Raw genomic sequence first — 26,538 nt, 5'->3', positions numbered from 1 at the left:
CCCCAGACCTCCAGGTGGTTCTCCCCCTCCAAGTTTTATGCTCACAGCAATCTTGTGAGTTAAGTCAGCAAAAGGCCGAACCCCCAACATTAGCAGCTTCTTTCTACTGCCCCCATAAGTTTTCTTAGCTCTCGAAGTCCTTAATCCCCTCCCAAATCCTTCCCTTAAAATCCCTCTCCTTTGCTTTTGATAGAGTTTATTTTAAAAGCCCAACATCCCCCCCCACCCCACATCCCACTTTTGTTTTCTTTAGCTGTGTCATTTATTTCCAGTTGACTCTTTGCTTATTTGCATTAGGCTCTGTAATTATTTCTCAAGAGAATCTGGCTGGGCTCTGACAGGGCCGAAGTCACCTGATCCTGTGAGAGACCAGAGACACAGAAAACCATTTATAACCCAGTTGGGGATCACAACAAGTATCCTGTCAACAGAATGGGATTGCTAGTGGGGAGGGGGAACACAAACAAGCGACGTGTGAAGGAGAAGCAAAAGCAGCGAAAACAACAATTCCCAGAGATGGGATAATGAGAGAGGACTCTTAAGGGGTTATAAATAAAGTAAAGTGTGTGTTGACATCAAGGAAGAAAAGAAGTAAATGTGGCACAGATTGCTTGAAGTGAAAAGCTGCCCGCTTCCTCAGTCTTAAAATGAGTCAACAGCCCCCTCATGCAAAAATGGGGTAGCTACAGTTGTAATGTGGTGTATTTTACAGTACTTCTGTGGCACCACCTGAGCTACAGGAACTGGGCAATTTACAAATGTACAGAAGGAAACGTGGGAAAGGAAACAATAGAACCAAGTGGAACAGTCAGTCAGTCAGCAGCCATAACATCATTAGACTTCACCATACCAGCTGAGGAGGAGGACTATTCCCCTGTGTGGAAGAATATAACAACATCAGTAAGCCGCATCCCAGTGATCATGGGACTGTTGCACCCCTAAGCAGATGGGGACTCATTTCTTTTTCCTTACTGGGAGAAAAGCAGCTGGAAGAGAGTTAATTCTGAGAGGGAGAATGGCCAATGAGGCCAGTATTAAAACACATCTGTCTCTTACCACCATTATGCTTCTCCTGATTGCAGCCCTTTAGATCTTAGGTTCCAGGTGGTTTAAAAAAAGAAGTCAGAAATGGAAAAGTTACAGAGAACACCATGCAACACTCTCAGGATGATGTGCAAAGAGCCTCCATACAGACAAGGGTGTGCTCCTCACAAAGAAATGTCATGCCATACATGCTGAGAAGCATGTGCCTTGGGGGAGGATAGATCCCTCTCATCCTCTCACCCATAGCTGTGCCCTTGGCTTTGGGGTCAAGTTCGAAATCTGGCATTCCCTACCCATTTCATTACCTACGGACAGATGCTGGACTCCTGCATTACGCTTTCTGCCTGACGTCTGCTCTCCAGGGAGAGCATTTGGGCATGCTGCCCCTATTTTTACAACACTGTTGTATGGTATTTTGTTAGAAGGCCCTGGGGGTGGACATCAGCAAATTTAAATGCATGGCAATTGTTCTTTTTTCCAGATGTGGTGTAGCTGGAAGCTCACTGGGCAGAACAGTCTGTCCTTTGCCGTCATGGCCACTGCCTTTCTGTCTCAGGAGAACTTTATAGTACTGAAATGAATTTCATTGCCAGAATATTCCTTTCAAGTGGTTTATAACATGGTCTTGTGCTCTTTGGTATATTATTTAGTTCTGCCTTGCTCCCAAAGGTTCAAAATGGCTCTGCTTGTTATTTATCATAAGAGAATGCCTCTGCACCAGCTTTTGCCAACCAGGTGCCCTCCGATGTTTTGGACTACAATTCTCATCATCCCTAGCCACTAGCCCCTCCTATCGTAACTTGTAAAGCTGGTCATCACCTTGCAGTCCCACGCCACATGGAACCTCCCCATGTCAGAATACAGAGGGCTGGAATTGAGAAGCTCAGCACTAAACGGAAAAAACTAAAACTGAGATGACAGGGGTAGAAGGCGTTAGCCATCAGAAAGAGGCCATGCGAAACATTTGTAGCAGAATGATAAAATGCAGTGTGTGTATGGCAAAGAGGAAATATTCTTAAATTGGCTATATTTTTGAGAGCAAGAAGCATCAAACACCCAATCAAAATAAACAAATCACTTCAGGCAGAAAGATCACATTATACAAACACACCTAGAATAAAACAAATGCAAAATAATACAAACAGCGTACTAAGGCACCCACCAGACACTTAAGCACAGCTAGAGAATCAGTAAATGTCCTCTGCACAGAAGAGACCAAAAGCCCTGTTCATTTGGGCACTACCCTTAACGTGAAATTAAGCAAATTAGCCAGTCATGCCCTACAAACAAGCAGCCTATCCCCCTCTCTGAAAATTTCAGTTCCCACTGGCAGGAACAGGAGCCAGGAAGACAAGTGTAACCCTTCTTAATACGCTAGGGACTGATTCCAGTCATTCCCAGCAAAACTTCTTAGATAGCAGCTGCCAGCAGCCTGGCAAGGACCTTTCTCCTGCTGTGCATATGGCATCCAGTCTCAGCGTTTGGAGGGTTATTACTGAAGGGCAGTGGACCAGCACTGTGTGTGTTTTTGTGTGAATGCGTGTGTGTGTGCGCGCTCGCACACACACACCATATCTTGCAGCTGTTTTCCAAGTGTGGCGGACACTTCCCTCCTTCCTCATTCCCATGGATTAACACAGAACACACACATGCACAAATGAAGGGCAAAAAATAAGAAACATAAACCAGCCTGGGACCTGGATTTCTTAGCAATCTATCCAATGCAACCAAAACCCTTATGAATACAATTATCTAATTGTTCCAAAAACTGTGATTTTTTTAAAAAGTGCACAGCACTATGATGAATTTAAAAGCTACTAAAGCTTGCTCTTCTTTTAAGAGAAACCTGAACATAAGAAAATCCTGCTGGATCAGGCCAAAGGCCAGTCGAACCCAGCATCCTGTTCTCACAGTGGCCAACCCAGCTGTCTATGGGGCAAAAGCACACTCCCCAGCAACTGACATTCAGAGGTATTCTACCTCTAACAGTGAAGGTAGAAAAATGACCAATTTGGCTAGCAGCCATTGACACACCCCCTCCATAAATTTGTCTAAACCTCTTTTATGTTAGCGGCCATCAGTGTCTCCCGTGGGAGCAAGTTCTGATACCTGAGTGTCATTACCTGGGACACAGGTGAATGTCATGATCCACTGGGGTCAATAAAGCAGGCAGGCATTTCTGAGCATACATTGCTTTCACAGGTCTAATATTTCTGCTTTGACTCAGTTTGTACTGAACAATAGCTTACAATCCGCTATCAGCAGCTAGCAGGACACCAAGGAGAGGTTGTGCCAATTAGAAACGCAGGAGTTCTGCCAAGTCCCTTCAGGTTAGCTGGAAAGTGAAGTACAGAGTACCCTTATACTGACATGCTCTCGTCCTCTGTCACAGAACATGCTTCTGACACACAATTGATCTCAGCCTGCTAAGTGCTGAGCCTGCATAAACATGTTCTCAGTCACAACCACAATGTATCTGTGCCATTGTCCTGCATAAAAGCATATACCTAGCTAAGCAGAGATTTTTCATGCAACTCAACCTGTCTTTTTGCTAACAAGCAGGGCCTCGCTTATCAGCTTCACATACCAGAAAGGTGAAGTGGCCTTGAAAAGACTTGAAGCTCCAAACTGACCGCTTCATGTAACAAACTACCAAAAATGCAACATTTTGCATGAGACAGAAAAATGGTGAATTCATTTGTCCAGAACTATCTATTGCCATGGTGCAGCTAGTCAAGCATACTTTTTTGTAAACCAATTAGAAGTGAACATGTGGAGTCCACAAGCTGTCCACGCATTCTATTATCCAAACATGTTGCTGAAAGGGATCGTTCACACAAGCTAACCATGCAAAGAGAATGTTATAAATGCATCTCGAATTTTGTATTCAGGGTCCAGAATTTGGAGCATTCCTCTGGATCAATTATTCTTGCTGGAGTCTGCAATAAATCTGAACTCTTTCCACAACGTTGCTGTCTTTATTTGGCTAAAGAGGACCGGTGTATTTCCAGACCCCCTTTGCAGGGTAACACAGTATTTAAGAAATACTTTCCTTCATCTATCCTGAATCTTCCAGCATTCAGCTTCATCAGATAGATGCCCACAAGTTGTAGTGTTATGAGAGAGGGAAATTATGCATGCCATGTATAATTTTATAAACTTCTATGGTGTCCCCTTTCATTCACCTTTTCTCTAAACTAGCAAACCCCAAGCGCTACAACCTTTCCCTATAGGGGAGTTGTGTTCTAGCCCCATGATCATTTTGGTTGCCCTTTGCTTGACCTTTTCCAACTCTTCAATATCTTTTTTTAGGTGAGGCAACCAGAACTGTACACAGTATTTCATATGCAGTTCCAACACAGATTTGTATAATGGCATTAGACAAGGGAGAATGATATCTGTATTGAATCCATATCATAAGTATCCATTGTCCGGGAAGGCCCTTAGATGTACAAGATTAGGGCTAAAATACGAGAGTTGGGCAAACACATGTGTCTTGTCTGCTCTCCACTGTGCAGCTGGCTGTCTTTCTACTCCTATAGACTGATAGGACTCTCAGCAATAATAAGCACCAGAAGAGGCCACTTCAAAAGAAGACATATATTTTCCTATTATTAAACAGAAATAATACTTTCCTGTCTCAGAATAGCACTGGCACAGGCTCTCATGCTTTTGTTGTTTCAGAAAACTTCCTCTCCTTGAATAGGGAGGTTTGTGTTGATCTGGCAAGACTTTCCTCCTGCTCAAGTGTTTTCATATAGAAAGAGATTAATGCAGTAGAAGAATGGATGAGGGTCAGCTGCAACAGTGAGGTTCAGGGATTATGCCCAATCCCTCTCCAGAGTGCAATAACACTCAAAAATCCATTCTCTCGGGGAAAAGAATGATGGCATCATGGAGTGCCATAACACATCTATTACATAATCTTCTGAGAAAAGGTACATTTATAACCAAAGACTTCACTGCAGCCACCATACACCAGAATTTTGAGTCTGGAGAGCTTCTTGAACTTGATTACCTAGGTTACATTCGGAAAGGGTTTGTTGTGCAAATTCCTTACTACCAATTCCTACAGCTTCTGGAGCAGTATGGTCGGTCTACCAAGAACATAAGAAGAGCTTGAATGGAGCAGGCTTAAAGGCTCATGTGTTCCAGCATCCTAGCCAAACATTTTAGTGCACAGATTCATCTATCTGTGGCTTTAATATCTGCTGTTCATTAGAAGTTACATTTTTCTACCAATATGGATGAATCCTTCTGTGGGAATTCAAGTTCAGGGTGCATCCAGCAAAATCTGGTTGTGCCACATTAAATAAGGACAAAAGGATATACAAGTGGGACCTGTAACAAAATGTTGCAGTGTGGAGTGCTTCTGTTTAATGCCCTACTCAGCCAGTCATGTCTTGTTTCAGGATACAGTCGTACCTTGGTTGTCAAATGGAATCTGTTCTGGAAGTCTGTTCAACTTCCAGAAACATTCAAAAACCAAGGCACAGCTTCCAATTGGCTGCAGGAGCTTCCTGCACTCAATCAGAAGCCACAGAAGCTGCCTCAGATGTTTGGCTTCCGAAGAATGTTCACAAACCGGTGTTCAGGAGCCAAAACGTTTGACTCACAAGGTGTTCAGGATCCAAGGTTCGACTGTATTCTATTCTCTCACACCAGTTTTCCACCCTATCCTCTCCCATCACTCAACGTTATGACCATTGACCATGATAAGTCTTCACTGGGTTGGGCTTCCCCACTGAATATTGCTGGCACTTCAGCAAACCTTGGGACTTCCCCAAGCCTGCTGCAGTCTCTCTCTTGGACATGAGTTGTGCTGTTTCAGGTGAATGAAGTCTGCATGCAGAGAATGAGTTTACTATTAGTATATAATATTATGAGGATGTACGTCAAGGCCCAGGCACATTTCGTTCACTACAGCCATGGCCACATCTAGTAAAACATTCCCCTTACTAGAAGTGCTAAGCAGTTGGGGGAAAGTTATATTGATTGGGTGATTGTAAAGATGTCGTTGCAAGGCAGCTGTTGTGATTGCCTTCCTCCAACTGGCAAAAACATGCATGTTTGAAAGGGCACGCATGCATGAGCACTGATTTTTAGTACCAGGTCTACTGGAGTGCCTAGCTATCAGTAGTGGTCCTGTTTTTTCCTTTAAAAAAATGGATTGTTTTATTGTATTCATTTTCTCTTGTAATCTGCATTGCTATTTACAATGAAAGGTAGTCTATAAATGTTTTTTAAAATAAATAAAAGACTGTGAAGCAATTATCACTTGTGTTTCCCTGCTGGTGGTCAACAGGGCCTCGTCTGGGTGACTTACTGAACCAAAGGCAACATCAAAGATGTTTGAAGGCTGGACTATAAAGAAGTGTTTGATGGCTGAGCTATAAGAGGCCCACAAATCTTTTGCTTCAGCGTGGAGCCTGAAGTTTCAACACTGTTCTACAAACAATGGAACCACATAGGGGTAGAGGGAAGTCGGGGGATTGGAGAAATCCCATATTTCGGTACTGTATTAAATGTACAAACATTTTGCAAAATGATACAGTTGTTCAAATTTTTATTTTTTATTTCTTAGTGTTTATTTTGTTATAATGAAAACCAATAAAAATATCATTTTAAAAAAATCAACACTGTTCTACGACAAACAAAAGAATGGTTTCTCTCTTCATCACTCCATTTACCAGTAAGCAAGGAAAGCCTGGGCTTTCTGCCCAGAGTTCCTCCACATATAGGCAGCACAGACTCACACTCGCATTTATCCAGGCCTGTTGCTGCCAGGCAGGTCTCAACAGACCTGAGCAACTAAGCAAAGAGCCACTTCTTCTAGTTTCGTGGTGCTGCTGACACATCCCTTCTGCAAAATCTCTTCTTAGCTTTTGAGAAGGTTTCATGCTAACCACTTCTCCCTGCTGCATTATTGTGTCACCATGGCACTTTGGGAAAAGATAAGAACCTGGCTCTGATTAAAGAGCCTCCCTTTTCACCTAATAACATGAACATATAGCCTGATCTGCTGCTGGCATGACAGATGGGTGATTGCCAGAGCAAGGGCTTCACATGGTCTGGGAAACCATAGGCTAAGCATGAAAACTCATGGGAATCAGTAATTCTAATCACATGCATTGGGCCACGGCTACTTATCTAGAAGGCAGGGGCAAGGCACTGGGAGCTCAGTGCAGTGTTGGCTTGCAGTGGAGCCAATCCATTGCTTCCAATGCTGTACCCAAACTGTACCTACACTGTCTTGCCTTTTAGTAAGAGGCAGGCTAGAGAGCGACAGAGCCCCCCACCTGCCGGTTCTGTTTCATCTTCCACTACACTATCGCTACAGTTCATCCACTGAAGATTGCTTATCGCCTTTGAGAAGCTCTATGAAGTACACAGATGAAGCTGGATTGTGAACAGGTGGGAATTCTAGAGAGATTAGGATCAGAAGAACAAAAGGAAACAGTGTACAGTCATACCTCAGGTTGCAAACGTGATCCGTGCAGGAGGAACATTCGCAACCTGCAGCGTTCGCAACCCACAACGCCACGTCTGCACGTCACACGATTTGGCGCTTCTGCGCATGATGTCATTTTGTGCTTCTGTGCATGTACGTTCCGGTACTTCCGGGTTTGGCGCGATCCTCAACCCAAAAACATGCAACACGCAGCATTCGCAACCCGAGGTATGACTGTATCGTTAGTCAGCAATATTTAGGTGTGTAGTTCACTCAAGTTAGGATTACTACAGGGCATTTGGGATACAATAAATTAATCCACCTGCCTCCTATTGCATTCATCAGAAGAATTTAGGAAAGAGCTGTGGTAGCAGAGCATCTGCTTTGCATGCAGAAGGTCCTCATTTCAATCTCTGGCATCCAGAGGTAGGGCTGGGATAGAAGAACCCTGTTTGAAACCCTAGCTTAGAGATCTGATGCCAGTCAGCTTAGTCCAGGGGTCAGCAACCCGCGGCTCCGGAGCCGCATGTGGCTCTTTTACACCTTTGCCACGGCTCCGGGGCGGATACTAGCGAGGCGAGGGGGCGCATTGTGCACCCCAACACTCCCCACTGTGGTGGGCGCTGTACTGGCTGTGACGTCGCATGGGGGCGGTGCGTGCGTTAGTCACGCAACGTCCCGACGTCACCTTCCCGTCCGCCCGCTACATTGTAAGGGGCATGTACACTGGTCACTGCATTGAAAGGGGGCATGTACGATGGTCACTGTTTTGAAGGGGAGTGAAGAACACACACACACAAAAAAGGTAACTTGTTAATTTAACGTTTATTTCTATGAGGAGGAGTAATTCTGAGGGGTCAAACAAAGAAATAATAAAAAAGGTGACAAAAAAGTTATTTTTATAATGACGAGTTTTGCGGCTCCCAGTTTTTTTTCTTCGGAAACGGGTCCAAGTGGCTCTTTTTGTATTAAAGGTTGCAGACCCCTGGCTTAGTCCAATAGATGGGCCAAGGGTCTGACTCAGCTGACTGGCAGCTTCCTGGGTTTCTATCTTGGTGTATTATAAGCCTATCTTCTGGGAAAGAGATCAGTAGGAATACTACCATATCCTCCTCACGTTCCTTGGAGTCACTGTTTTATTCCCAAATACATATATATATTTGTATATAAAAAAGGCCTCTCAACTGTACATGTCCTAAAAGTATTCCTTCTGCACATGTAAAAGGTTTGAATTCTTCCCCATCTGACTGAGGGCTTGGTAGCTCTGCTGAATTTTATCTTTTAAATAGATAAAAATATGCTGTCCAGGTACACAGTTGTGCCTCTTAGGGAAATGAGAGCATCATCCTCAAAACCAACAACCAGAAGAGCAGAGTACTTGCAGCCCTTGAAGTTCTGAGTCAAGTTCTTGATTGTGATGTGCAGGTGCTGCTATTAACCCATGATGTACCGTATTTTTCGCTCTATAACACGCACCTGACCATAACACGCACGTAGTTTTTAGAGGAGGAAAACAAGAAAAAAAAAATATTCTAAACGAAACAGTGGATGTATGATTTTTGTGGTTCATGCTGTGGCCACAGACATGTGATCTGACAGTGAGTTTGGAGTAGCCCAATGCAAAAATCCTGAGGATCCATGTAGATCCATGCTTTGTAACCATGTTTTTGCACCACTGCGGCCCCAGGCAACAGTGGGTGCGTGATTTTTTTGGTGCAAGATGTAGCCATGGACATGCTATGTGATCTGATGGTGAATTTGGGGTGACCCAGTGCAAAAATCCTGAGGATCCATGTGGATCCGTGCTTTGTAACCACGTTTTAAGTGGGGAGGGAGGGAAAAGCACAGAAGGGACAAGGAGCATGCGTGGGGTGGGTGGAGAAGGATGCTGCTAATAATGCAGGAGAGGGGTACAAGAGGAGAAGGCTCCTCTCCTCTCCCGCTTTGCTCCTTTAAAGAAGCAGGCTCTCTGTCCCTCTCTCCTCCCCACTCAGCGGCTCTTCTCCCGCTTTGCTGTTTCAAAGCGAGCCACGGAGGAGGGAAGGAAGGGGAACCATGGATCCTCTGCTCACGACTGCAGCAGATCCCCCCGCCATCCGTAGGCATTCCCTCCATAACACGCACAGACATTTCCCCTTACTTTCTAGGAGGAAAAAAGTGAGTGTTATGGTGCAAAAAATACGGTACACTGTCACGTCCCATCGAACGGAGAGAGCATTTGGAGTTTGCCCTGCTTGCCCTGTTCTTTTCAGCTGAGTCTACACAAAGAGCACCCTGAGTCGAAACTTCCAAGTGCAAACTACACAGCACTTTTTCCAGTGAAAGAGCTTTAAAATGTATAAATCCAACCACTAATATGAAAACATGGGGGTCCAATAAAATATTGGCATCCAAGAGAAAGGAACTTGTGGCTCCGAAGGCACATAAAATGGCTGAATCATTAATAGCCCTTAACCAGATATTTTATGAGGCAGGAAATTGAAATTCAAAGCTTTTGGCTAATGTGCTATGGAACAAACAGGACAAGCACAAAAAATAAATAAATCTGTACACAACAGGGGGAAAGTAGCCTTACCTATGACCAGGAGCAATTAATTATACCTTTTTTACATATTATTCTAAATTAAATCAATTCCCCAAAGCCAACAAATATTGGATCAATTTGGAAGCAACCAGGCTGGGTGGGAAGATAATGCAACGCTTCTTTAGATTCATGGTTTTCTCAATAAAACACATGCAGAACCCTTTTACTAGAAGCACCTTCCAAGTGTGGAGGGGTTGGCAGAAATCCTCCTCTCTGGTGCGTTCAGTGCTGCTCCCTTTGATATATCACCCTGTAGTGAAATGTGAGAATCTAAGAAAGGGTATAGTATTGTGGAAAGCTAACAGCTATTTTTGGCTTGAAAAGGCTTTTTCAAGAATGGAAAAATGGGAGCAGAAGAACAACTTATAATAGACAAAGGGACCTGGGATGTGAATGGGTACAAGTTCACCAGTTTTACCATTTGCTACTAGATTCCCAGCATAAAACTGCATCCCTGCAGGATGCTTATGTAATTTGAAAAGCTAATATTATCATCTATTCCTATCTGTAAAAGTAAAAAATGTATATTGGGTTAGTTGGCAAATTGATAGGTACTCTGTGTGGACTGAAATGAGTTTGGGAATCAGATTTGGGCCAAAATATTGGTGAACTGCAATGGAAGAAGATTGGGTCAACTAAACCAGCCTAATTTATACCTTCCTTTATTAGGGGAAATACAATTAAAGTTATACACAGCTGGTATAGGATATGGTTACCAGAGGTCCCCGTTTCCTGGGGACAGTCCCCGGATATACAAATCTGTCCCCAGAATCTACCTGGATTTCATTTAACGTCCCCGGATTTATATTTTAAGTGTTGTAAATTTATTAGTAGGGAATGAATGTTGAGTGATTGGTTCAACAGCACAAGACACATCATATGGGGACTGCCGGCGAGGCAAAATGGCAGGCGCCATGGCAGCAGGCAGCTCCTGAAGCCAGCCAGAGCCAACTACGCTACCAGGCTGGCTCTGGGCTGCTGAGAATGCCACTGTCATTGCTGAGAGGGAATCGGGAGAGCGCATCAACTGGGGAAACCGCTGACCCCCCCCCCCTTGTCACCAAAATCGAGCCAGGTGCGAGAGCGCCCGGCCACCTGGCCAACTGCCCAGTGGCGCTATGGGGCCAGAAAAATCCCGAAGCCAATGCAGGGGGAAGGAGAAGGAAGAGAGAGAAAGAGGAAGGAGAAAAAAGAGGGGAGCCCTGGCCTTACTGTGCCACTGCTGCTGCCGTTTAGGAGGAGAAGTAGGAGAGCACCAACACGTGGACGAACTGAGGCCCGGCCCGAGCCTACTCCACGGCAGCTTGTGCTCCAAGAGAGCAGGCCAGGGCCAAGAGGAAGGCTGTGCAACAGAGGAGACCACAGAAGCAAATATATTACTTCTTTTAAAAAAACAAAAACTTTTTTTAAAAAAACTTTTTTTCTCTTTCAAAAAAAAAAAGTTTCCCCGGATTCTTTGAAAAAAATCTGGTAACCTTAGTATAGGACACTGGTTCAGCTTTCCCATATGACATCTGGGATTGCTCCATTATGTTGGAAGGGATGTGGACACAAAGAGACAGATCACAATCTTTTGTGGGGCTGCCCAGATAGCCAGATATTCTGGGGAGTAGTACATTAAGGAATACCTAAAATAATGCATGAATCAATCAATGGATTTTACACCTCACTAGGTGTCCTTCTCAATTAAAGAAATAAATGGAAAAAAAATTAATGAAAGGTTTTTTGACATCCATGCTGGTGGCAGCAAAGCTATTGATTGTTCAAATGTGAAAGTCCTTGCAAGGCCTAAACTTGGACTTATATTGTAAAAAACATTTGTCTATTGGCCATTGCAGAGAACTCATGAAACAGAAACATTGAGAGGAACTTATAAACCAGGGACTTTTTTTTTTTTTTGCAGTATGGTGGCAATTTATCCCTAAATTGGTTGCAAGGTGCTTTCAAATTGCTCTGCTTTCTTTTGAACCACATCAGGAAGGCTAAGAGGGGAGTCTTGTCATCTGGGCAGCCCAGGACCTCCATACACACAATCCAGACTTGCGAACCAGGGGAAGCCACTTCGGAGCTGCTAACACTGCAATTTGACTTCACACTCAGAGGCACACTCCGTTGTCTCCTGAGACAGACACATACCAGCAACAACAACAATCAATGAAAAAGGATTTGAAGAGAAGCTGGCAGCAGCTTCTCATGCCATGAATATAAGGGCTTTACTCCTGCTTGACTCCTGCGTGGTCCAGAGTTAACTAATAGAATTGAGTTAAATAGACTGCCACCTGTTTAATATATCAATAAAAACCATTTAAAATGAATAAATCCTACATAGAGAAGAAAAATTGTTACTTCCAGAGTCTGGGTGAAATTTTCAAAATCCCCCTTTTTTTTCTTCCCATGTCTGGCAAAAGCAAATGAATATCCTATTCACCTCTCCTTTTCCATTGCAAAAGCCTCAGCAGTGCCTGCCCCAAACAGCTGTTTCCCTGCGCACCAGATAAGTGTCAATGGGCCTTAAGATTCTTTATCAGAAGACCATTCACAACCAGGCGTGAAGCATGTTTCAGTCCCCAATTGGGGGGGGGGGAGGGAATAGCCATTTTGATTGCCTTGCCAGCACTGGAAGGATTGCACCGGCCTGCAACTACCCCCACCCACCCCAGAAATTCTTGTAGGGTAAAAGTTCAAGAAAAGAATAGTGTGGAATTGTAGGCACTCGAAGCATAATCCTAGCTTGCCCTCCTCATTAAATGCTTAAAATGTTGCAAAGCCTGGAATCTACATGGCCTGGGAACTTTTCAAACAAGAGAATATTGGCTCTGGACAGCAACTGGCAGCGAGTGGCTTTACAGAACAGAACCCAAGAGCAACTTTCTCCATCCTGCTGTCCTCCAGATGCTTTAACTACGGCTCCAAATTGCATTGGCCACGCTGTCAGAGGCTGTTGTGAGTTGCAGTTCAAAGAACTGGAAGGCACAAAGTTGGGGAAGGCTATCCTAAAACAGTCAGTGAAGATAGCAATGTCTAAGCACTCAGCATGTCCTTAGTAAGCAATTCAGCAATGGGTGCTCTGGCATCAACTTTAAATGTGAAATAAATATAAATAAAAATGCCTCTGGGAAAACTGCACAAGGAAAGCAGTGACTGAAGTGATAGCTGACCAGGAGGTGCTACACACAGGTGCAAATCACGTCACCTGGCGTAACTTAGCTAAATGTGCATCTCAGCTCCTTGGCAGAAGGGCAAGATAAGCATATAATAATGTGCGGATTTTATTAGCAGAGTCCCACTCTAGCGATTATGAGATACACAACAACACTTTCTCTTTGGTGGCTCCCTAAGGTTTTGGTCCAGATCCAACTTGTGAAATTTGCTTTTGAAAAGACTCAACCTTCTATTGCATATACAGCAAGGACTGCTTAGCTGGTTTTCGCTTAAAGCAGGAACCCCCTCAAATGGCAGAGTTTTTCCCAAACAAGCATGTAGCCTTGGTGTCTCTCATGTGCAAAACAAACATCAAGGAGTTCCCACCCCGCAAAGGTAACTATTCTTATCAGAGTAAGCTTACTACTTCCTTGTATGTACCTACACACTGTGAAGGAAACTATGTGATGCAGCTGGTCTCAGGAAGTGGAAAATAACATCCAGAAATACTATTAAAAAAAAAACAACAACTCCAAAGGGCGGGACAGGATTCTGCCTCTTTCCAGTTAATCCTGGCTGTTGACACACTTGCCTCACTTGGCACCTCTCTGGATTGTCACACAGCCAGCTCTTGCTCTTTGAGGGTTTTATTATCCCTCCTTACACCATCCAAGCTCAGCCTTCCAATACAGAACTCCTAAGCCAATTCTCTCCTTCTGCCGCTTCTCTTACTCTCAGGCTGCCTCCTGCATTGCAGCTGGTGGCTCTTTTGCATTATTCCCAAGGCACACGCCTGATTCTCTCCCTCGATCACTGCTGCGTGATCACAACTTTTGTGCACTGTCCCAAAGGCAAGAGTAAAATGTAAACATGGAATTATATTTTGCAGTAGGGATGGGCCACCTCAAATGTGTGACAAAAATGAGTCAGATCCTTAGATGAAACAATCTATTTGCAAACCGTAAGCCTTTAAAAAGAAATCATTTGTTCAGCCCTTTCCCAAAGAACACATTACATTATACTTTACAGTAGAACAACCTTGGCTAGTGAAAGAAACTTTCAAGCCACACAATCAGAATAGAGGAAAGGTTATTTCTAAAGCTATCTCAAGAACATATATGTTGCTATGGAGAAGGCTCATGTTGCTTAGCTAAAAGAAATCTGGGCACTGATTACATTTGCAAACCCTGGACACTCTTCCACAAGATCTGCTGTGTCACTTTCAGGCGAATTAGGGCTGGGAGTGAGCTGCAAGCCTGACCGTGAGAGTCTTTTACTCAACAAATAAACTACAGCATGAAAGGATGACCTGTTTAAAAATAAACTAGAAGGGAAAGGAAACTGAGAGGGTGAGGGGTGAGCAAGACACCTCACTGTGTCAAAGGAAGATGACAAGGATGTTTTGGTCCTGCTCCTTTGCAACAAGGAAAAATGGAAAGGTCTTCTTGAATGTGAGATGTGATAAACAGTGGTCCATGCAACACCATCTCCAAACACAGCCACTCAACATCCTCCTGCTCAGTGTGGGGTCTGGCACAGGCCTCCCCACAGCTTAGCACTGGAGAGAGTCAAGACTGTACTCAGTGCTGCTGTTCCACTTGTGCAACAGACTTCTGCATTGGAACTTTCCATTCCTCCCCTTCCCCCAGCAGTCTCCTGTGCACCCTCAAAATCTGCTCCAGGGGGTTGGGGGATACCACAGGGGAGATTCTGAGTGTGCATGAGGGACAGAGAGAAGGAAGTCGCTGCTTGTGTGGTACTGGAGACAATGCTGAGCACTCAGGTGAATTTGTGCTTGAAGCCTAACACCCTCCAATTCATGCACAGCTTGACTGGATATTCTTGATATTTATGGTTCCATGAAACATTACACTTACTTCCAGAAACCAGAGGGCCATCCAGCAATTGGTCAATGAGTGTGTGATAAAGGAAATAAGCTACACAGGTTTCTCTTTTAATACACAGACATGCTTTTTCAAAACTCTAGAAGACAGTAGCCTTTGCAATGAAACAGATACAGTAGTACCTCGGGTTAAGTACTTAATTCATTCTGGAGGTCCGTACTTAACCTGAAACTGTTCTTAACCTGAAGTACCACTTTAGCTAATGGGGCCTCCTGCTGCTGCTGCTGCGCCGCCGGAGCACAATTTCTGTTCTCATCCTGAAGCAAAGTTCTTAACCTGAAGCACTATTTCTGGGTTAGCGGAGTCTGTAACCTGAAGCGTATGTAACCCGAGGTACCACTGTATACATATAACCCCTGCAGAGGACTGATCTAAAATCTATTGTGGTTTCAGAGATATTTGTGCATGCACCATTTAAACCTTGCTCAACACCAGTCCCGTACCTGAAATGAAAAGAAATGACTCAGAGACCTCTGGGATATGCTTCCCACTTTGTACATCTTGCCCCTTCCACATGTCCCTCTCTCCATGGTGAATTACCATGGCTTCAGAATTCTCATCTCAGCCTTGGGTCTAACTCAAATTGGTAGCTGTTACATTTGAAATTAAGCACGTATGTTTGCACCTTAAAAAGATCAGAAGTGCTCAGATACATTTCAAGAAGATGCCACCAAAACCCAGAGCTGTAACATGTCCTTCACATACAGGTTTGCTTCTTATTCATGTGACACCATCCACCACCAGTAAGCAGCGCATTCGCCTATGCTCATAGCTTGCATTTCTTTGCCTCTTCACCTCCCATCACCTTTGATCATTGTCCATGCTGGCTGGGGCTGATGGGCATTGTAGTCCAAAATGTCTGTAGAGCACCACACTGGCTAACCCGGAACTAAAAACTCCATGAGCCCAGCTTCCTCCAATCTAAATGGGGGTGGGGGTGGTTGGAGGGGTGTTATCTACTTTTCTCTGGGTTCTACTTTCTTTAGTGAGGACATCAGTGTTTTGCTTTGGGGGGGCACTGTTGAGCATCACCAGTTTTTATTTTGCAAAATGGGGATTCTGAGGTTCCCACAACAATTTCTTACATTTCTTTCCCTAAACCCAAAATGTTTGGCGAACCTTGAATTGTGGCGGGCACACCTTGGGTCATCATCCTGGAGACCTAGAAGCCAAACAGGGCTGGGTGGAATGTTAGTCAAACAGGAAGGGGTAGAGAATTAAATGATAGAACCTGGGCAAAGCTTGGGAGGTGTTTGGGCTAGGGAATTACCTTGGTAGATAGGGGCTTGCTGGGCAGGACAAACCAAATGATTTCCCTCAAGGGTAGGAAAAGTTTCTAGAAGGGGCTGGGGGCATTTGACCACCTTCGTAGATCAAATGGTCATTCTAGGAGGCACAAGTTTAAAGTAGGCATTTTAAGTAAGGTTCTTAATTTCTTCTGTAAAGTGATTTTGACTGAAACAAAGTGCTGTGCCTTAGAAGAGTAACCACAAAGCTTTAACCCTCATTGAGTGTGCATAAATAAAAATCCAGTTTTGTTTACAACATGCCTCAGCCTTACTTTGATCCTCTGGTTAAGGGATAAGTGGTCAAAGCTTTTCCTTTCACATTATTAAGAAACCTTGCTGCTGGATATTAGAAAACACTACAACATAGACCTCTTAAGTGTTACTGACAGGGAGCATCTAAGTTTTAAAGCACCCAGTCACATTACCTCGCTCCCATTGTTGTAAGCCAAAAATGGCTTATCTCCAGAGTTTGCCACAGTGATTATTGTTAACAATCAGTGAAAGTGCTGAATAGTTACACAGGCATATGTTAATATGTTGAATATTTTCATTCAGCTGTATCTCTATGGTGTTTTCCTAATAAACATAAGTTATTTTAATGAGAATGGATTTTGAAGAGAAGCTTTAAAACATACACTTTTGGTCCTTTAGTGAGCCAAGCCTTGCATTTTAGAGAAAAGCAGTTGGTTAGAACAGGCCACATGCTATTCTATAAAATATCTCTAATGGTTATTACTGTTCCTCTCCCTGAAACAGAAGACTGAATATAGAGGGAAATCATGCTAGATGTCAACATGAAAATATTTTGGTTTGGGCTCCATGAATTATGGTAACTTTTGAATCTACTGTAGCCACACAGAAAGATCCACAATGGCAGCTGCCAACTATACCACTGAAGTAATGTTTGAATTAGTCTTCTGTTGAATACTTGGCTTGAAAAAACAAAAAACAAACGCAGGATATTTTGAAGGGCTGGAACAATTTTGCTTTCTCCAAAGTGGTACATTTCCTTTTTAAAGATCTGCACAGATCTAGATATCAGATGGGCACAATGCCATTTGGACATGGGGTCCACAGTGGAATGAAGGGGGGGAGCAGGATTCTCCCTATGCCACACCATTCCTGCATTCTGATGTGTATCTTGCGGCTGCCTCCTCTCTGTTTCCTATTCCAGAAGCTAAGGGAGGTGCAGACATGGCCTATTCATACCCTAAAAAGCAACGCTTTTAATTTTATCCAGTTTTCAACAAATGCAGGCCAAGAATCAAGACCAGGATATTTGTGGGTTCTGTTATTTGCTGTGGAATCTCCCCTCCTTGGAATTCTCACAGGCCCTAACAGCCCAGTTTTTGGGTACAAGCCTGCAGTTGTGTTGCTTACCCATTAATAAGCTTGGTGCCACCTTAAACAAAAGACTTGTGTGTGTGATGTGTGTTTGCTGTTAACAGGTAAACATGGCTGCCCCTCTGGAATTCTGTGCCCATTGTTATCTTGAGCTACTCATTCACATTTTTAGGCATTGGTCCAAGTGCCTTGATTATCGCTGAAATAATTTGCGGTCCATTTTTCAGTAATAGCACCTATTATTGTTTCTGCAAGCATTCATAAGCTGCATTGTAAATTATAGGTATTCAGCTATGACAACTGTTGGAGAGGTGTTGAAAGAGGAACTATATTTAAACATCAAATTTAGGTTGGTTTATTTTTTCAAGCAGTTCAAGATGCGGACTGTTCTCAAACAATCTCTCCTAGCTTGGAGCTGCTTGAACTCTTTCAGATTTATATTTTCCTTGTTTTACAACACCCCCTATGGTAGATGGATGCTGTCTGACAAGCAAGTTTAGAAAACCAAATCTGTCAGAAATTGAATGCTTGCATTATTTTTTAGCGTGATTCATTTTACTTCCCTTCTATGATGAGGCAAATGTCCATGACTACAAAGTACTTAAAGAATAACTCAACTGAGGATTCAGAGTCTTTACCATTTCCAGTCCTGAGGCTCTCAGATCATTAGATACATCAGTCTGGGCTTCAGCCAGTACCGCATCTGCCTCTGGTGAAAATCTGCATGAGTATTCAATCTAAGGCAGCACAAGCCCAACTCTTCTGTTTTGTGTTTCCTGCATTCCCCCAGCTGCTCCTAAAGGCAGACTTTCCTCCATTTCCTTTAGCCTATTTGAGGCTAAGGAGACTTTGCTTGCTGACCACAGTCTCTCATATTGCATGCAGTTGGATCTTGAAGCAATGAATATCCAGTCAGAAAGAGAAACTTTATGTCTAAGTATGTGCAGCTGCCATTTTATCAATACCTCAATGAGATGCTATACTCCAAAACTACCCACAAGCATGGGCCTCTATGCATATTCCAATGAGAATCAAATGTGGATTTGACCCCTGGCTTCCATAGGAGCCAGGCAACAAAATAAATGCAGAAAGGAACAAACCTTCTGGCTAAGACGCAAGTCCAAATGTATGTCTCTGATTCTTGCATTTTGTACTTTCTTCCTACCCATCTTCTTACACAAAGGTCTCCATTCTCAAGAAAGACTCATTTGGTTCCCAACCATAATATTGACACTGAGTGACTTTGTGATATGGGCTGTCCAAACTACAGTTCTCAAGTCTTTGGGTTTTCCTCTTTCTTGTGAAAACATTGCTAAGCTTTTAGTGTCAGAAAACACTAGGAATTCCTGTCCAGGAGCTGCAAAGTTAGCAACCGTCTGCCTTGGGAGGCAATGGAGGAAATCAAACTGTTGGAAGGTGACTGTAGAGATTGGCATGTTAGAGACATGTTTTGTTGTAGCTGGGGCAGATTAAGGCGTCTGGTTGTGTTGCTGCACAGGCACCATGGTGCTCCTTCTCTCTACGTTCCTCCCAGCAGTCATTCCTCCTCTGGCCACTGCTATAGATGCACAACCTGTCTTCAGGCACTGTGTTCTTCTGAAAGGGATTCCCACACAGCAGCGGTAACGTTGCCAGCCTTCATGTCACATTTGTACACATCTTTGTAACGCAACAAAACACATCAGCCGGGCTTCAATACAATTGTTTACAAATTAAAGACATTTAAAACATGGGAGAACAATCACATATCCTCCCAGCTAATAATCTCAGGGTCTCCAGGAACGGTGTATTTCAGCCTTCAAATGCCTCAGTAAGCAAGTAGGTTTTTAAAGTTCTCTTGAATGTTAGTAAAGATGCAGACAGATGCACCTCATCGGGGAGGGCAATGCATTCTACAAATGAGTAACCACTACAGAGGAGGACTTGACATAGATCAATTGCCAACTGAGAGGCATCCAGCAGTGGCAGCACCTACAGGGCATCCCACATTGGTTGTAGCGTGACACAGGATGGGACACTATTTTAGGTACTTTTTATGGCTGTGTGTGCTTACACTTGAATTGGATCCAGTAGTTCACTGTAGATCTGACAGTAGCCAAACTTTTGGGGGATTAGAGATGGCAAGTGAATGGCTAGGTGGGGAGTGTATTTCTAACATGCAATCGACCCTAGTCCATATAGCATTACACTGCTGAGGAAACAGAATTTGCAGAGCAGGCATTCCAAATATGTATGTGCTTTAGCCACTCCTAAGCTTACTAGTTCAAGCTCTGCAGACCTGACAGATTCAACCGGAATCACCCCAGTTGAAAGTGAGAGCAACAGGAAACAACTCAATCTGTATCTTGGAAGTGCTAGCCCTGGTTGAGACAGTTTGGGCAACATTACAAGCACATGGAACACCTGGAGCATCTTCCCTTGCTCTCATTCATGCTACCTGCTCTGAGATATGATCATCCTGCCCTGAAGCTGGCTAAAGAAAACAGAGCCTTGACAGCTGAAAAAAAGCAGGCTATGGTTGTTACAACTTTCTCCTGGGAACACAGAGAGGGTGGGTGGTGGGGGCTCATAGCCCAGCAGCAGAGTGCATGTTTTGCATAAAAAAGGACCCTGGCATCTCCAGTTCAGAAGGCTCTCAGAGAGCAGGGCTGTTTCCCGGCTGAGACCTTGAAGAGGCACTGCAAGTTGGTGCAGGCACTGGCTAGATGGAGTAACAGAACCATCAGGCTGTATCCCATTGACACAGGGTAAGAAACCTTAGGCACATGGGCCAACCTTGGCCACCAAGAGATCCAGTTTGGCCCACCTGTCAAAGCAGCCTGCATTATAATGGCATCATGTGATTGATGGGAGGGTTGCACCATTCCCTGTTAAAGTTGGCCCATAGGTTCCCCACTGCTGCATAAGCAAAAAGAATTCTGCCTGAGCAATAGGACTTCTTCTCATTCTCATCATCCTGCTCCCCCCTCAAAATATGCTTTGGGGGATTGAGGGAACCCCCAGAACAGGATTTGGGGGAGGCAAAAGAGGGAGGAGAGAGAAAGTCCTGCTGTGCAAACAGAAGACATTGCATTAACAGAACAACTTAGCTGGCTACAACCCATAGCTTTTAACCTGCCATGAGCTGCATTTAATGTTCTGTAAGAGTGGTAGGTTGCTACTTGGGGGGACCATATATTATTATTTTCATCTCATTTCATTTTAAATATATATATACCCAATCTTTTAGGAGAGCTCCCTTCAACATTACAACATTTAAAAGCAAAACATCTCAATCAGTAAAAGCAATAAAACAACATAAACAACACACCTAAAAAGTTCTTTTAAAAATCACACAGAAGAAAAAAGAACAAAATGAATGGGAGAGAGAGAAAAGCAAGCCACACAATGACATCCAAAAATGTTGCAAACTTCTAATAAATACACTAGTACATAGTCAACTGCCTAATGTGCTTTGGCAAAGTGAACATAAGAAAAGCCCTGCTGGATCAGACGAAAGCCCGATCTCAGCCAGTATTTTGTGCCCCCAGTGGCCTACCTGGTGCTTATGGGAACCCAACAAGCTGGACATGAGCACAACAGCACTCTCTGCTCCTGCAATTCGTATTCACCCTATTGCCTCCAATACTGGAAGTGATTATAGTAGCCTTTGATAGCGAAAAGGGGCAGAGAGGCCAAATAAAAATCAACAGCAAATTTTACACCTAGGCTTGCTCAGGTGAATTCAGTGGAGTTTCCAATTGTTTAGCTGATCCCTGCAGCTGTGCTTTAGCAATAACTACTTTATGCAGTTATTATCAGGAGATAATATTCATAGTCATGCTGTTAAAAAGCTTCACCTGCTGATTTCTGCACAAGCAGCTGCTGTTAAGGGCGCAAGACCAAAGCTGGCTGGTTTTTCCTTCCTATTCAGTTGGCAGTTCTGCTGGATTTTCATGTACATTTGGCATGCGTTATATGTGCTGCATTTCATAAATGAGTGTTCCTGGAAATGATCTGTTCAAATGTGTGCTACATACATAGCATGAGATAGCACACAGAGGAGAAAATACGGATGTTGACATGTATGCAACTTTGCCCCCATTTCTCCACGACCACCTATATTACTTCATTCTCACAAGCTTCCTGTTCTAGATCCCTAGGACACTTACACACTTTGACAACCCAGCCAGGCATTGCTTCCCACCCAATGCCAAGATCCCTCACCCGCCATCCCTGTTCTTACACCTTCTCTTACTCAACTCAGGAAATAAGTCATGATCAAAGCTCTTCCATGGATTCTATCATCCGCCACCTCTCTGAAGAATGTGGAACTCAGTCCAAAGAATCTCCATGTGGCAACTGGGAGCAAATAAAGTACCCAGCAAACAAAAAAATGCACATGGGACCATCCCAGCCTGAACTACTGAGACACACAGAGAGAGCTGTTAGCATGTTCTAGAGGATAAAATGTTGGATTGGTGTCATGTATTAAAACAAAGAAGTACTTCTAAGCCCCTCCTGTACTTGCTGTGGTACAGGTGAAGGACCAACACACAGCAGAAAGATACTGGCCAAGGTTGTGTGTTCACATTCTCATTGTTAACCAACTTAAGCTGGAAACACGTATACACACACATACACACAGCGCTTCCAGACTGCCATTATTTTCAGGTATGATACAACATTTTCTAACCTCCCCACAAACATTTCAGAATGAATGCTCCTTAAAACCACCCCTGTTGCCTGATTCCCCTGCAAACAAATCGCTATGAATGAAACAGGTCTTCTGAAAGCGCCCATACACACAGAAGCTTCAGGTGTGGAGGCAGACTTGGCTTTCTTTGGAAAAACAGGGTTCAAAGCCTAACTCTTCCCTCGACTGCCTGGCCCATGGATGCGACTCGCTCGAGCCGCAGTTTCTCAGCCTCCATTGCTCATCTGTAAAATGGGAACATTAAAGTCCCACCTCCAAAGATTATTTGGAGGCTAAATAAGAAAAGAAGGCGGGCATCAAATATGATTTTTTTTTTCAAAGGGGGGGGGGATGCTTTCTACTGAGTGAGGTGGTAATCATAAGCTTACCTTTAGATGAGAGGCGAAGTCGAGGCACGCTGCCCTTCGTGGCGCCGCAGCTGGCAAAGGGGTTGCAGATGAGCCACCACCAAGTCGCCAGGCCAGCCAAAATGTATCCACCTTTCATGGTCCCTCGCTTTGCCTCTCGCAGGGAGGCGGCCGCTCCTTCCCGTCAGTTCAGAGGGGTTGCCACGCTGACCCCGCTTCTCCCGTCGCGACAGGGACACCCCTCAGTGCGCCGCCGCCGGCCTGCTAGAAGTGGCGGCTCCCGCAGCGCGCGCTTTCTCCCTCTACACACTAAACGAGCGCGACGCGCCCTCAGGAGTTCGAGCCGGCCGCGCGTCTCCTGCAAAAGTTTTATACAGGCAGGGCTCCACCCAGCTTCTCAGCAAGGCGATCGCCAGAGACCCAGAGAGCTGAGGCGGGGAAAAGACGCGGGAGGGAGGCGCGGCCCGCCTTCAAGGACTTCCCGCCAGCCGCACGCGCCTGAGGCGACTAAGCTGCCCCACCGAGCGAGGCACCCCTCAGGGTGTGGATGTATTTGTGCATGGGTTACATTTCTCCTCAGTGCTGCCCACTCTCACCTTCCGCTGAGAAGGGAAAGCAACCGCCAAGTTAAATGTCCCCCTTCTGTAGCTCCAAGCTGACTGACTTCTGTCCATTCTCACGAAAGGGGGATGGAGTTGATACCTGGAACTGGGTTTGGGGATCTAATCTCCTGTAATATTTCCCTACTACACCCTCCTCTCCATGCCTGCAACAGTTTTTCCATCCCAAAGAATGCACTCCCCACACCTGTTCCCCCATCTGAAAAATAAATATATTGATTCCCCACTCTAGCCAAATGGACACAGTCCAGCAGTGTCTCTCAGGTTCTCCTTGCTGCCAGATGTGTCCATTTGAACTGCCCCCGTTACCTGCTCCTTTTTGTTTCTCGCACTGATCTCACTTTACACACATCCTGAGCTGGCGCTGGCGCCAGTTTCAGATAAAACGGAGCAGAGAAATTGGATGCCTAAGAGTGGCTTGCTCTTTTAAAAAAAACATATTGATACCCATTTTTGAGCCTGACCACCAAAGCAAAGCGACAGAATGGAAGAACATGGAGCCACTACCAGGGCTGCCTGACTCATACGTTGACCACAAGTTGGCCTTATTTCCAAGTAGATATGCATTGGTCAATAAAGGCTGGTCCATTTGGGCAGATGGGGCCCTGCCCCACCATCTCAGATGGGCCCCACCTGCCTGCAATTTACATGTGTGTAGCATCAGGGAGGAGGATGGAAGCAAAACTGCCTTCTTCCCCATCAGCCCCAATGAGCACCAGTTGCCACTTTGCATAGGATGAAGCTGCATGGTGTAAACTACCTTGAACACATTAATTTTTTTAAAAGTAAGTGACTGTGGAGAAATGACGAACTGCAGGTCCAGTGGCCCATGCAGACTATCATCCTCTTTCTGACACTGGCCAAGCCCAGATGCTTAAAGATTTTGTAACAGCATGGGTTTCTAACAGAAGACTCCATTCCAGCATCTTCTTCATTATTTCCTTCAGCCTCTAAAAGCATTAGATCATGGAAAGCAACAACAAAGAAACCCTGAGCTTCTTACCTATTAGCCACAGATACTACATTTGCTTTCATCTATTGAATTGGTATCCCACCCTTTCTCCCAAATAAACCCAAGTCTATTGAAATCGTTTTAGTTATACCAAAGATCAGGGAAGGTACCACTAAGGCCAAGAGGATGCCAGTGTGGTTAACAAGCAGTGCCAAGAAAGGTGTTAGAGGCAAGAAGGCTTCCTTCAGGAAACTGAAGCCTTGCCTGTAAATGGTCTGGACTTACCAGTAAGTGTTAGGCTGTGAGATGGCCAGGTTTGCTGATGTCACCATATTGTTCAGGGTGGTAAGAACAAAAAGGAACTATGAGGTGCTCAAAAGTATTACTCCAAACCAGGCTAATGAGCATTAGAATGGCAAATGCAACTCAGCAGAAACAAGCATGAAGTGATGCACATCTGAGCAAAATAAATAAGTAAATCTCTAATTTCACATGTATGCTTATGGAGTCAAAAATATACTTGCATACAGTATTGGTGATGACTGTTCAGGAAAGACATCTTGAAGCCGTGATGGACAATTCAATGAAAATGTCAGCCCAGTGTGTGGCAGCGATGAAAAAAACGTAAATTCCCTGTTAGGAATAATTAGGAAAGGGTTTGAGAATGAAAGTGACAGTATCATCATGCCATTGGACAGATCTACATGCAACTACATTTGGAATACTGTATACCCTGTATACAAGAGCTTTTCCAAACTTTTCATGTTGGTGACACACTTTTTAGACATGCATCATTTAACGACACAGTAATTCAGTCTTACTAGCAAACAGGAGGTTAAGCTAACCCCTTTCCGGCCCCAGTAGGAGTGCCAGGAGTGTTCGTGCAGCACACCTACACACTGCAGCTGGCACACTAATATGTCACGACACACAGTTTGGAAAGCTCTGATGTATACAGTTCTGGTTGCCTCCCCTTAAAAAAGATACTGTAGAGCTGGAAAAGGTTCAGAAAAGGACAATCAAAATGGTCAAGGCGCTGGAACAATTCCACCCCAAGTAAACACTGAAATATTTTGGGCTTTCTTTTTAGTTTAGAAAAAAATGACAAGTACTGGTAACTGGAAAATGATAGATGTGTATAAAATTGTTCATGGTGGCAGAGAAAGTGAACAGAGACACTTCCCACCCTGCTTGCATAATGACAGAACCTGGCGTCATTCAGTGAAGCTAAATGTTGGAAGAGTCAGGACAGACAAAAGGAAGTACTCATTCACACAGTGCATATTTAAACTATGGAAATCACTAACACAAGATGTGCCAATGGCCACCAACTTGGACGGCTTTGAAAGCAGTTTAAATAAGCTCATGGACGATAAGTCTGTCAATGGCTACCAACTTACGGACTTCTCATAGGCAGCTGATTGGCTGCTATGAGAACAAGATACTGGACCAAGATGGGCTCTTCTTATGGTCTTGAGACATTTTGGTTCTGTGAGCACAGGGAGTTATATAAAATGTTTTTGAGCCACAGCACATCTTTGAAATTATTCATCTAGTTATAACAAAGAGCATTTTCAACTATGTGGCTTTAAGAGAGCTTGATTGAATATGCTTCTAATACTTTTGCTGGCATTAAACTTTAATTGGCCAGAATGCCCACTCAGATTAAAGCATTCTCTGTTCTGCATTACCGGTAGTCACACATTCACATTAATAGCAAGGAAAGTTCAGGGGCAAATTGTTCACTTGTGCAAATTGTCTAAGGATTCTTGCATTGTACTTCTTAGTTTCCTGTATATTCATCATACAGCTTGAGGGATATCTGCAACTGCCTGGGTTAATATAGAATAGGTTTTTTGTGCTGTTAGAAATGTTTTGGTTTGTGTGTGTGTTTTTCTTTTAGAAGGAAGAATTTTGGAAGGTATGTGCCTTAATGCTGCAATGTCATAAGAAACTACACCCCCAGAAATTGTCCATGTCGCATAACTGCTATAGCCAAAAAAAATCTTGACCCCCTATTGAATCTGGTCACCCCAGAACAAAACTCCCTGCCCACCAGGTTCTTTTATTCCATCTGTCAGAGAACATGGCTGCAATCCTATGCACACTTTTCTAGGAGCAAACCCTGTTTAATACAGTGGGACTTACTTCTGAGTAAACATGCCA

General features: G+C 44.1%; 1 protein-coding gene across 1 annotated transcript in view; it reads right to left on the bottom strand.

Moving 5' to 3' along the window:
- The window catches only part of SEMA3G (semaphorin 3G), a 76,857-nt gene extending 53,538 nt beyond the window's left edge, over positions 1-23,319 (bottom strand). The window contains exon 1 of the mRNA XM_081850548.1: positions 22,822-23,319. Within this exon, the coding sequence (XP_081706674.1) occupies positions 22,822-22,939 (118 nt within the window). The 5' untranslated portion in view covers positions 22,940-23,319. The remainder of the gene's footprint in view (positions 1-22,821) is intronic.
- Between the last annotated feature and the right edge of the window lie 3,219 nt (positions 23,320-26,538).

The sequence above is a fragment of the Podarcis erhardii genome (assembly GCF_964252035.2).
Source record: "Podarcis erhardii genome assembly, chromosome: 2".
Taxonomy (NCBI): domain Eukaryota; kingdom Metazoa; phylum Chordata; class Lepidosauria; order Squamata; family Lacertidae; genus Podarcis; species Podarcis erhardii.
This window is presented reverse-complemented; position numbering and strand designations above follow the sequence as displayed.